This window comes from Microtus ochrogaster, chromosome 1, assembly GCF_000317375.1.
Source record: "Microtus ochrogaster isolate Prairie Vole_2 chromosome 1, MicOch1.0, whole genome shotgun sequence".
NCBI lineage: Eukaryota > Metazoa > Chordata > Mammalia > Rodentia > Cricetidae > Microtus > Microtus ochrogaster.
In genome coordinates this window covers 107454611-107467559 of record NC_022009.1, presented here as the reverse complement: position 1 = coordinate 107467559, position 12949 = coordinate 107454611, and the positions used below count along the sequence as shown (strand labels likewise).

The 12949-nt window shown below is 46.2% G+C and overlaps 1 protein-coding gene across 1 annotated transcript in view; it reads left to right on the top strand.

The window, feature by feature from the left end:
• Positions 1-5611: 5611 nt before the first annotated feature.
• Positions 5612-12949, top strand: part of Siah2 (siah E3 ubiquitin protein ligase 2) — a 25958-nt gene continuing 18620 nt past the window's right edge. Inside the window, exon 1 of the mRNA XM_005344017.2 lies at positions 5612-6608. Within this exon, the coding sequence (XP_005344074.1) occupies positions 6189-6608 (420 nt within the window). The 5' untranslated portion in view covers positions 5612-6188. The remainder of the gene's footprint in view (positions 6609-12949) is intronic.

Genomic DNA, 12949 nt, shown 5'->3' with positions numbered 1-12949 from the left:
GGGGAACTGTCAAACCTCACCAGACCTTAACCTGCAGGCCTTGATCTTGAACTTCCTGACCTACACAACTGTGAGAAAGAAATGCTTTTTGATTTGTGTCACCTGATTTATAGTATTTTGAAAAAGCTGGCTTTGAGAGACAAGGACAGACAACAAGAAACCAGTCTTTTTTTGTAATATCATCTCACAAGTGACATTTTATTGCTACTCTAGTCATTTAAAGCAAAGTCTGTCCTAACTAAAGGGGAAAAGATTACAAGGACAACTCCAGGAGGAATGGCTATTGGGAACCAATAGGAATCCTCTCCAACTGGCAACTCTGTGCCTCGTCATAAACCTCCAACTTATAAAGACCAGTATGAGGAATCAAAGAATTATAATGTGGAAGTCCTTGAACAGCACTAGAGAAATGTATGGGGATGAAACAATGCAAAGAGAGCCACACTTGATACCCAGAGGGTAAAAGATCTAAACTCACCTCCAGATTTAAAAACTCACCATGCCCTGAGCTCACAAACCCACCAATCCCTGAACTCAGAAACCCACCAGTCCCTGAACTCAAAAAACCACCAGACCTTGAACTTGAAATCCCAACAATCCCCACCCTGGAAAACTCTGCCCCCGAGAATCCCTGCCTCCTGCTCAGTTTCCTGTTGCTTCACCTTCTTGTGTCTTTCCCAATAAATCCCTTCTGTGAGGTTTGTTGTATGGTGTGACTTTTTGGTATTCCTTGGCTCCCAGCTGCCAGGATACCTTTCCCCTCAAAACTGCAACACTCCTATTGGGGAAACCTTAGCCCTCAGCACAGCAACACTTCAGAATTGCACCACTTACAGTGCCTACACCTGTAATCCCAACTCTTGAAGCACAGGGTAGAAGATTGCCAGGTCCAGGGCAGCCTGTGCTGCCCAACTAGTTTCTAGCAAACTAAGCAAGCAAACAGACAAAAAAAATATTCTGTCCATTTCAGACAAGTAAGTCCACATCGGTTGTTCAGGATACACTGAAGATTTTATTTTGAGCCAGTAGAAATTACCCTCAGAAACAGAGGTGCTTTATACAGCCAACATTGTGACCAGGAGGCCTCGTAGTCATCACCAAATTTCCCATAAAGTTTCCCCCGATCAGAGGTTTTCAAGCTCCAAAGCACACCCCAGTCATTTTTAGACCTAAACAGGAAAGACCTCCCAGGCTCGGCTCTGCAAATGCAAACTATTTGCCTAACTGCAGAAGTCCCGGGGTTTGCAAAACCACACCATTTGTGAGCTGCAGATATAAGGGCCTACTTGTCTGCCTGCTAGAGCCGTTCTCATGGTGTTCAACAGTCAAGGCAAGATGGGGGGCTCACCCACAAAAGTGCTGGGTTCTTGTTGGGTTTTGTTTTGTTTTTTTCAAATAAGATTTCTTAGCAGAGTCATCAGTGTCAAAGCCTGGGCACTAGCATTCCTAACAAGCCAGACTCTTGACCATGTATCCTCAATAAGCCTGGGCGCTGGCATTCCTAACAAGCCAGACTCTTGACCATGTATCCTCAATAAGCCTGGGCGCTGGCATTCCTAACAAGCCAGACTCTTGACCATGTATCCTCAATAAGCCAGTTAAAAAAAGAAAAAACAAATAGTGAAAAGAAGAAAACAGAAACTCAATGTCACCACTTTAGAGACCCAGCGACCCACACCTCCAAGCCCATCTTGGGCTCCTGACAGGAGGTTCAGGGAAAGGACCAGTGGTATGCTTGACTAAGCAGGTATGAACCTGCCTATAACCGACGCATGGCTGTCTCCCTCCAGTCTCTCCTCAACAGTGGTCTGACAAGTTCCCAGAACTCTGTGAGAGCTCAGGTTCCTACTCTGGCTCCACCAGATTCCAGCCTTCTTTTCGCAGCGTGAGAGTCCCAGGAGAGTTCTGATTTCTTGGAGGCCGTAGTCTGATTGCTAACAGGAGAGGCACGAGCTCACATGTTCTTATTCCTACCAGGCCAGCTATAGGTGTACTCTGTGAGTTTAAGGCAAGGGAAAAAATCCCCCAGTACATCCCCAGCTTTAAAGGTTCAGTGGGGCATGAGGACCGACCGGGGAGTTGGTTCGGTGGTTAGGAGCACTGACTACTCTTCCGGAGGACCCTGGTTCAGCACCCACACGGCTACTCACAAGCCTCTGTAACCCCAGTTCCAGGGAATCGCCTCCTCTTCTGGCACCAGGCACACACAGACATATTCATGAAGGCAAAATGCCCACACTCATAAAATAAAAATGTTAAGTCATATTTAAAAAGCACAGAGCAGGAGACAGGTAAGGGGAAGTATCCTGTTTGACAGGCCATCTAAAATTCAGTGGGTGGGAGGAGGTTCACCTCTCATCCAGATGTGGAAAATGAGTCATGACTCAAGAGATATTACAAAAGGCTTCACCCCCTCTTCCTGAAGCCAAAAGGTCACCCATTAAGCCTAGGCCCAAGAATACCAATGTCTCCCGGGGCAAAAAACATCTCAAGTCAGTCCCACACACAGCACACATCTGGATACTCACTGAGTGGAAGCTCTGAGCTAAATGCTCTCTGAAGAGCTCAGGCTCCCCACGTGGAAAGACCGCCTCTCTCACGCAAGCCCCTCGGGGAGGAGAAGGGAGGCTGGAAAGTCCAGTCTAGCAGCATGTGAGGTCACCGGTGTGACTGGGCCACCAGGCCTGTCCCCTTGGCTACTGTCAGTAACTGCCAAGAGACTTTTCATTTGGCTTTTGCTTTTATTTTTAATGACCCCGGTCACCTTAATCAGGAGTGCCGTGGTTAAAATGAAAGCAGTTCTCTGTACCAGGTGATTCATCTGCTGGGGTAAGAGTTGATAGGTCAGTTGCAGTTTTAGAAACCGAATTCTCTCAGCAGAGAACTGCTTTCCCTGTTCCTTTTTTTGTCGTCAGCAGCCCTGAAACTATACTTCTTTTTGAATTATCAGGAGGTGACAGCCCTTGTCAACAGAGACAAGGCAAAGAGCCCACTTCTGCGGTGACCTTTAGCACATTCCAGGAACGGGGACTCCTAACAGAGACCAGAGGTCAGAGGCAAGGGAATGCAGTCTGTCATAAATTCCAACTGCTAGGGTTCTAACTTGGGCGGAATACATATACTCTCCCATAAAGGTGAGATTGCTTTCATTTCCTGACATCGCTCTTACATTCTCTGTGCTCAACAAGGGTGAAAATCTAATAACCAGGATCGACCTTTTCTCGACCTTTTCTCTGCAGACCGGCTAAGAAGCAGTGACCATGGCCCACACAGTTCATTGTGGTTGTGAAGCTGCTTTCTGACTCTATCTAGAGAGTGAGCTAATCGCCTCATCTCAATGACATAGGCGTCAGATAAAGATGAGGGTTCCAGAGCAGGTTCCAGCCTTCTCGGCTGTGTGGCCCTGAGCAAACCAAACTCCCAATGTCCCTGTTTCCTCGACTGTAACCACAGCGTCCATCCAATATGGTGCCTGCAGAATCCAAAAAGCCATCTTTTCCCACATAGTGGATGCTCAATAAATATTTTATAGACTCCACAGCACAACCTAGAAGTTCACGTTCAATACATCACAGATCTCTAAAAAAGAAAAAGAAAAAAAAGCCAGTGATTCCTGAATACCTAGACTTATTCATTCTATTGCCGTCCATACGACAACACTCACATTGCATGACACACACCCAGTCCTATCCCGTGTGTTTCCCTCTCACCTTGTATTTCCACCCCCTACCCCTCTGTATTTTACCTTTTTGCCTTACTAGGAATTGAACCTAAGACCTTGCATAGGCCAGACCAGCACCACCCACTAAGCTACAGCCCTACCTTTCTTTTCGGTTGAGGACAGCATTGCTAAGTTGTTCATGCTGGCCTTGAAGTCACCCTGTGACTCAGGCATGCCTGGAACATGGCCTCCTCCTCAGTGTCCCAAGGAGTTGAGATGACAGTCCTGTAACCACCCTGCCTCGGTACTCTCTACGCTTCTGAAGCTCTTTCCCCCGAGTGCTTTACTGGCCTCGAGTCCTTGCTAGAATGTAAACTGAGTGAGAACCGTTTGCAGAGCCTGAACAGTCGTTGGCACACACAAATCCTAGGGAATATTTTGTGGGTCACTGACATTTATACCTAGTAAGTTTCTCTGAGTTTTAGATAACCCCGTCACCCATGAAGTCTACCTAGGTTCTTTACAAAAGTTAACTCCGTTTTTCTTTTGAGCCACATTCCCTGCATTTTAAGCTGCAGCTAACATTTCCAAGGTGCTTATGATGGATGAGGTTCGACAATAGCGTTCCTGAAACTCCTTCAAAGCTCACCTCAACTATTTAAGCTCACTCTTACAGAGTAGGACATTGGGGCCGGGAAGATAGCTCAGTGGCAGAGTGCCTGCCACCCAGCCAGACAACTTGAGAAAACCGACTCCACAAAATCCTCTGACCCCCACGTGTGCACGCAGACAGTCACGTACAAACTAAATCAGGATATTCAAAGAATTTGCTCCAAGTCACGGGGGCCACTATTTTTGCCACGTCCTGACTAATTTCTGTTTCTCCTGCAAATTACACCCTACCAGCTTTACCAGTTCTAACATCATCGGTTCGAGCATAAAACTTTCTTGCCCAGGCAATTATGAGCAGGTGGTATTCATTCTATTAAAATATGGTTCGCTCCAGGCTCTGAGGCTCCTGTAACTTCGGTGGGTCCTGCGGGGTGGGTGTCTGGAAACAAGCTCTACAGAGACTCTTGTAGATTCTCTTATTACTAGAGATGGAAGTTAGGCTGGAGATGCCCTCTGCTCCCCCAAGCCAATCCCCGCTTAAGGTTAATTTTTATTTTATGGGCATGTGCGTCTGTGTGCACAGGTACTGATGCCAACTGGCATCGGATCCCCTGCAGCTGGGGTTACAAACAATTGCTGGTGCTGGAAATCAAAGTCTGGTCCTAGAAGAGCAGCAAGCTGAGGCATCTCTTAGGGCCCCCGTGCGCCCTTTATTAAGCTCTTTCTCTGAGACCTCCCACATGCCAGGCTGCACAGAGAGTACGGAGAAGGAAGCCAGCAGCAGTCCTGCCAAAAGGAGGATTGGCAACAGGTGCCTTGAGCTCGCCCATTTCTTTCCTCCTCAAGCCCTGGTAAGCTTCAGAGCTTGCCTAAGGCTTGGACTGGGACTAGACATTAAGGACTCAGGTCTTTGAGGACTGAGGGTCTCCCTACTGTCGTTCTGGGCCTCAAAAACCCAAGTCACGCTTCTGGTATTCCTTGGAGACTTTAATTCTCCATCCAGTCAGAGATGTCCAAGACATCAGGGTTCTCTAAATCGGAGGCGCTCAATTCTAAGTGGCTTTCGCCAGTGGACTTTCCAAGGAAAACCCCCTCTACCTCCTGAAGCGCCCACTGCCCGTCCCTAACAGTTCCCGCCCGACTCCGGGTCCACCCCGCGTGGCAGGCTACCGGCCGAGCAGCCCGGTCGTCGCATTCTCCCGCGCACCGATGACTCATCCCCGCCCCGAGAGAAACGTAGGGATTCCACGCTCCGCCCCCATCCCGCCCCGTCCCGCCCCTCCCCCGCGCACTCGCGCGCCGCCCACGCCCCCGTCGGGCCAGCAGTTGCCCTTTAGCCGGAGACCGGGCGTGTGTCGGCGTGCTCCCCTGGGAAAGGTCAAAGGACTCCAGGCAACGTCGCCTCCCGGGGCCACCGGCTTCCGCCACCTCCCAGAAAGCGACCGCGCGCGGCGACCGGTCGGTCGAGTCGTCCAGCAGGAAACGGCCCCGGCGCTGGCAGCCGGGTCGGGCGGAGCTCGGCGAGCCGCGGGGTGGCTCTGCCAGTCCCAGCGCGCCGGGGCGGCCGCACACGTGTCTTAGCGTCACGTCCGCGCGCGCCCCCGGGGCTTGCGTCAGCTGCCGCTCCTGAAGCGGGTGGGCCGGGACTGTGCGCAGCCGAGCGCCGCGGGAGGAGGGCAGAGCGCACGGCCGCGAGCCCCGAGAGCGTCGGCCACTCCAGGCGCCCGCGGCGAGGATCAGCGCGGTCCTGTCCCCGCCCTCCCGGTGCCGGTCGGGTCCGCGCCCTCCCCCGCTCCCCGGACTGGGCGCCGTGGCGTTGCCCCGGAGTCCGCCACCCGCGGGGCGCGCACCGCCTTGATCCGGGCGGCCCCGCGGCAGGCAGACGCCCGCAGGTCCATGGTGGGCTCGGAGCGCGATGAGCCGCCCGTCCTCCACCGGCCCCAGCGCTAACAAACCTTGCAGCAAGCAGCCGCCGCCGCCTCAGACCTCGCACGCTCCGTCGCCAGCTGCGCCCCCGGCCGCCGCCACCATCTCGGCTGCGGGCCCCGGCTCGTCCGCGGTGCCCGCCGCGGCAGCGGTGATCTCAGGCCCCGGCGCCGGCGGTGGGGCCGGCCCGGTATCCCCGCAGCACCACGAGCTGACCTCGCTCTTCGAGTGCCCGGTCTGCTTTGACTATGTCCTGCCCCCTATTCTGCAGTGCCAAGCCGGGCACCTGGTGTGTAACCAATGCCGCCAGAAGTTGAGCTGCTGCCCGACGTGCAGGGGCGCCCTAACGCCCAGCATCAGGAACCTGGCTATGGAGAAGGTGGCCTCGGCAGTTCTGTTTCCCTGTAAGGTAAGTCCAACGACCACCCGCAGATCTGCCAAGTGACCTTCCAGAGTTCCGGTGTCATTCATTCATATTCTCTCTCTCTCTCTCTCTCTCTATCTCTATCTCTATCTCTATCTCTATCTCTGTGTGTGTGTGTGTACACACGTACCTTGCCCACCGGTTCTGTGCCCACCTGTCCTCTTTGGGAACAAGGGTTGATGTTTGCCAATATAAATTGTCACTTGCTGACGGTTAAGAGCAAGCATCCTTATTATCCCAACCCAGAGCCGCCGCGTCCCCTACAGGCTCTGTAGGGCTGGGCAGCTCTACGTAACTAAAACTTAAACTGGGAAGCTGGCGGTGGGGATTGTGGGGGTAGGAAACGGACGGTTTTCAGCAATAAGCTTGGCAGGAACGGTCCTGAATTCCTCCTGGACTCAGCGCCTAAGATCTGGATGCCCTAGGGTTTACAGCTACAAAGACAGGGACGTACCACCTGCTACAGGGGTACTGAGAAAATCCTGCAGCCACGCCTTCTCCTCGCAGTTTCCCAGGGCCCGGGGAAGAACTCAGAAGTTGAGGCTGCTGTTTGTTTGTTACTAAGTGGGATGAACTCGAGTCCACCAGGACCTAACGTGGACACCCAGGGGCTTTATTAGTTTTTCTTCAGTGCCAGCGGTTTATTTAGAGAGTTCCCTGTGCTCTTGGGGGGGCGGGAGGGGGCGGGGGGTGAAGCAAACCACGAGCAAAAGTCCACGCTCTCACTACCCTGTCCCCACCGGTTTGTGTTTGAGCCGTGTTTACACCTTCACAGCTGAGTCTAGTTCTACATTAGTGTGTGTCTCTGAAAACTTTTTTAAATGCCCACACGAAAAGTATGCCTTTTGTCAAACAGCCAGCTTTTCGTACTGATATCCTCATCTATTTCGTGCCTGATAGGATTGCCTGATGGTACTCTAACATCCTGTTGGCTACACTGAACCCCGTAAAAAAAAATCCTCACAGTCCCACTTGTAAACCCCTTTATAACTGAGACCTCCACCAAAGAGTTCGTCTTCTGAGCTTACAGGTGGAAATAATGATAATACTGAGGGGTTTTTTTTAAATATGAAAGTAATTGTTCTGCCTGGGGCTGTTTAAGCTGTCTTTCACATCTCACTGTTGATTAGTTTTTAGGGCAAGAACTGTTTTAAATTAAAAATAGTTCACCGAAGATTTTAATTTTAGGCTTGAGAGTCATGTCAGTAAAATGAGTGACTTAATTTGGTCTTCTGCCCAGCTATAAATCAGTTAAAATAGCATATTCAAATAAAGGTTTGAATGAGGGTTTAGGCTATGGGGTCACCTTATTAAGTTGCTTGCTTTTAGCCCCAGCTCTGTAACGCTTCCTAATTCCCTAAGCTCAGGTGCTGTATCTCTGCAATCTGGATGAGGTATTTCGACGACTCTTCCCCCACCCCTTTATTGAAAATGGACTTTTTTTTCTCCACTGTTTCCCCTTCCTCAACTCCTCCGAGGTCCTCGCCACTTCTATCCAGACCCGCTCAGTTTCTTTCTCTGATTAAGAAAAAAGCAAGCTTCTAAGGGATGATAATGAGAAGAAAAACTAGTTCATCAGGATCGGACAAAACAAACAGGGAAAAGAGCCCAAGAGAAGGGACAAGAATCAGAGACCCACTTGTTCGCCCACTCAGGAATCCCATAAAAACACTGAACTGAAAGCTTTAATACAGAGAGAGAGAGAGAGAGAGAGAGAGAGAGAGAGAGAGAGGGAGAGAGAGAGAGAGAACACCCATTGCAGACACCTACAGGCCCAGTGCATGGTGCCTCAGTCTCTGTGAGCTCTTGTGAGCTTCCCTTGTGGTGTTTAGAGGTTGTGTGTGTGTATGTATCCTCTATCCCCTGTGGGTCACTCAAGATTTTTTTTCTAGTTCCATCCATTTACCTGCAAATTTTTATTCTTTTTAATGGCAAAGTAGTGCTCCATTGTGTAAATGCGCTATATTTTCTTTATCCTGTTGAGGGACATCTAGGTTGTTTCCATGTTTCCAACTACTGTGATTAGAACAGCAATGAACATGGTTGACCAAGTGTTTCTGTAGGAGGAGGAAGCATCCTTTGGGTATATGCCCAAGAGTGGTTAAGTAAAGCTGGAGCTTGAGGTAGTAGATCTGTTCCCATCTTCCTGTGGAAGCACCACACCGGTTTCTATAGTGGCTGTACAAGTTTGCACTCCCACCAGCAATGGAGGAGTGTTCCCCTTACTTCAGATCCTCAACAGCATGAGCTGTCGCTTATGATTTTTATACAAGCCATTCTGTCAGACTCTTTTTTTTTTTTTTTTTTTTTTTGATTTTTCGAGACAGGGTTTCTCTGTGGCTTTGGAGCCTGTCCTGGAACTAGCTCTGTAGACCAGGCTGGACTCGAACTCACAGAGATCCGCCTGCCTCTGCCTCCCGAGTGCTGGGATTAAAGGCATGCGCCACCATCGCCCGGCTCTGTCAAACTCTTGAATTAGTTTTGATTTTCATTTCCCTATGACTAAGGTTGTTAAACATTTTATTAAATGTTTCTTGGCCATTTGAGTTTAGTCTCTTGAGAATTCTCTGTTTAGTTCTGTACCCCATTTTTAAATTGGGTTGTTTTCTTGATATCTAGTTTTTTGAGTTCTTTATTTATTTTGGATATTAGTCATCTCATGGGTGTAGAGTTGGGAAAAATCTTTTTCCATTGTGTTGGCTGCCATTTTTTCTGAATGACTGTGTCTGTTGCCGTGGAGAAGCTTATCAGTTTTCTCGGGTCCCATTTATTAAGTGTTGATCTCAGTTCCTGTGCTAATGGTGTTCTGTTCAGAAAGTCTTTTCCTGTGCCACTAAGTTCAAGGCTTAGTCTCCACTTTCTCTTCTGTCAGGTTCTGTGCATCTGGTTTTATGTTGAGGCCTTTGATCCATTTGGAGTTGAGTTTTGTGCAGGGTGGTAAGTATAGGTCTTTTTGCATCTTCTAGGTGCAGGTATCCAGTTTGACCAGCGCCATTTTCTGAAGATGTTGTCTTCTTTCCAGTGTGTTTTTTCTGGCTTCTTTATCAAAAACCAGATGTCCACATGTGTGTGGATTTATGTCTGGGTCATCAGTTCAGTTCTTTTGATAGACATGTCTGGTTTTCTGCCAATGGTGTTCTATTTTTATTAGATAGCTCTGCAATACAACTTGAAATTAGGAGTGATTGCACCTCCATTATTGGTCAGGATTGTTTGAGCTGTCTTGGGGTTTTTTAGGTGTGTGAGGCTGTGAATTGTCCTTTCCAGATCTGTGAAGAATTGTGTTGGCAGTTTGGTGTGGGAATTGTTTTTGGTAGAATGGCCATTTTATCTGTGTTAACTACTATCGTGAATCAGTTTGCTACTGCCCATAAGCATGGGAGATCTTTCCATTTTCTGGTATCTTCTTCAATGCCTCAGACTTTGTCATACAACTCTTTCACTTGCTTGGTTAGAGTTACTCCAGTGATATAATGTACTATTTGAGGTTATTGTGAAGGGTGTTATTTGCTTGATTTTTTTTCTCAGTCTGTTTGTCATTTGTATATAGGAAGACTACTAATTTCTGTGAGTTAATTTTGTAACTAGGTATTTTGTTGAAACTGTTTATCAACTCTAGGAGTCCCTGGTGGGATTTTTTTGGTCACTTATGTATACTATATCATATGCAAATAAAGATTCCTTGACTTCTTCCTTATGCTTCTCTGGATTTCCTTGGTGTCTGTTGTTATATCCCCTTTTCATGTCTACTTTCGTTAATTTGGATATTTTCTCTCTTTCTTTTAGTTAATTTGGTTAGGGTTTGTACTCTTACTAATTTTTCTCAAAGATCCAACTCTTTGTTTCATTGATTCTTTATATTGTTCTCCTTGTTTCTATTTTATTTATTTCAGCCCTCAGTTTGATTATTTCCTGCCGACTACTCCTCTTGGGTGCCTTTGCCTCTTTTTGTTCTAGAACTCTCAGGTGTGAGGTTAAGTTGCTAGTTTGAGATCTTTCCAATTTTTTTTTTAGTATAGGCACTTAGTGCTATGAACTTTCTTCCTGGAACTGCTTTCATTATGTCCTGTAAGTCTGAGCATATATTCATTTTAATCATTTCTAGAAAGTTTAATATCTTTCTGAATTTTCGTCTTGACCAATTTTTTTGTTCAGATGTGAGCTGTTCAGTTTCCAGGAGTTTATGAACTGTCTGTTGTTTCTGTTGTTGCTGATACCCTGCTTTAACCTGTGGTGATTAGGTTAGATGCAAGGTGTTGTTTGGATTTTCTTGTATCTGTTGAGGCTTGCTTTGTGTCCAAGTATGTCATCAGTTTTGAAGAAAATGCCGTGTTATGTGTTTACCTTAATTGTTCTAGTATTAATAAAAAAACTTGAGAGTCAGAAGTTCAGATTTAAAAACCTCTTTAAAAACCAAAGAACAGCACTCCTAGATTGAAAAGATCCCAAACCTCCCCAAGCCCCCTTTTATCTTTTCCTGTGCCTGTCTGACTTCCTCAGCCCTCCAACATGTCTATGGCTAATTCTGGCCAACCAGTCACTGACTCTGCCTTCTTATTCAAGGGTTAACTTTTTTGGAAGTCCTGGAGTGTCAATGTGAATGACTACCCCACAAGATTTCTCTGTTTTTGTCTAAATAAAAGGAAAGGTTTTTAACTCTTAACATAGTAAAACTATATACAATGAGAACAGTTATCAAGTATTGGCTAAATAAAAGGGAAAGTTTATGCTTAACAAAGTAAAACTATGTACAATAAGAACACTTATCAAGTAAGAATTATATTCACAATGTCCAGTCGATTTGCTTTTAGCAAATTCAGAGAAAATGCTCCATTATCTATCTGATCTTGATGAGTCCAAAGTTTTGTACCAAATTCACTTTGCATCCTAACTTGTATTACCAACCTAAAACTATCTTTTTAGAACCTCAAAACATTTTCTTAGATAAATTTCTAAGCTTTTATGTCTCAATCTTATATACTTTACACCTCTTTTGTGAGTTTCTTTTCTGAATTTGATAACAAGGAAAACTATAACTATCTAGTCTTAAACACCATCAGAGTGCCGAGAAAAAACAAACTCCATATGGAGGTTCTTCAATGCCCCAAATTCTTTTTAAAGTAAATTTGTGCTGCCAGGAACAGACGTGACTCACTGTCATAAAAATCTTATGTTATTGATGCCATATCTGCTTGTACATCTCTGAAGTATTTGAAGATCATCTATGTAAAATATATGTTTGACCTTGAAAACATATCTAACATGGTCACAAATTTGATTATTAGGTGATTAACTACTAACCTGTATTTCTTAATTTATCCTGAATAGTTTGTAATAATAACTTTCAATGACTAGGAATTTACATTATATTGTTAAATGAGCTGCATAAATATGTGATTCCTTAAACAAGAGTAGAAGCATATATAAAGTATAATAAAAATAATCTTAAATTTGTACAAAAATCTATACCAGTGTAAAATAGTTAAGACTAGCAGTTGCCTTTTCATTAAAAGTAGATTCAATAATCTCCTCTTTCATCTTGTCATTCCTATCCCCCCTTTTACATCTCAGAATGAGATCCCTGAATCTAGTTTCCTCCTTGACTGTAACTTGCAGTTAACGCCCCCCCCAACAATGAAATGACAAACATCCACCAGACGACCAGAAACCACCCACCCCACCTCCTAGGAATATGGGAGTCCTGTTCTTAAAGTTACTCCCTGTTATCTGGAGGTGGTAATATCTTTAGGGGACACTGTGAAAATTGAGATAATGTCGAGTCCTGGGGGAGCTAGCTGTTGTCCTGTCTCAGTGTGAGAGGTCAATATGTATTTAAGCTATACTAATGTTTCTTTTGCAAATTTGGATGTTCTTTGTTTAGTGCATAAATATTAAGAATTTCAATGTCCTCTTGGCGTATTTTTCCTTTGATCAGTATGTAGTGTCCTCCCCTATCTCTTCTGATTAGTTTTGGTTTTCAGTCTATTTTGTCGGATATTGGAGTGATTACACCAGCTTGCTACTTAGGTCTGCTTGCCTGGAATATCTTTTTCTACCCCTTTACCCTGAGGTGATGTCTATCCTTGATGTTGAAATGTGTTTCTTGGATGCAGCAGAAGGATGGATCCTGGTTTTGCATCCATTCTGTTAGGGATCTTTTTATGGGAGCATTTAGACCATCGGTGATGACAGAGATCAATGAGTGGGGTTTGTTGTTCCTGTTATTTTGTTGTTGTTGGTGGTGGTGGTGATGGTGTTGTATGTGTGTGTTACCTCTCTTGATTTGCTTATATCAGATTATTTATTCCGTGTATTCTCTTTATCTT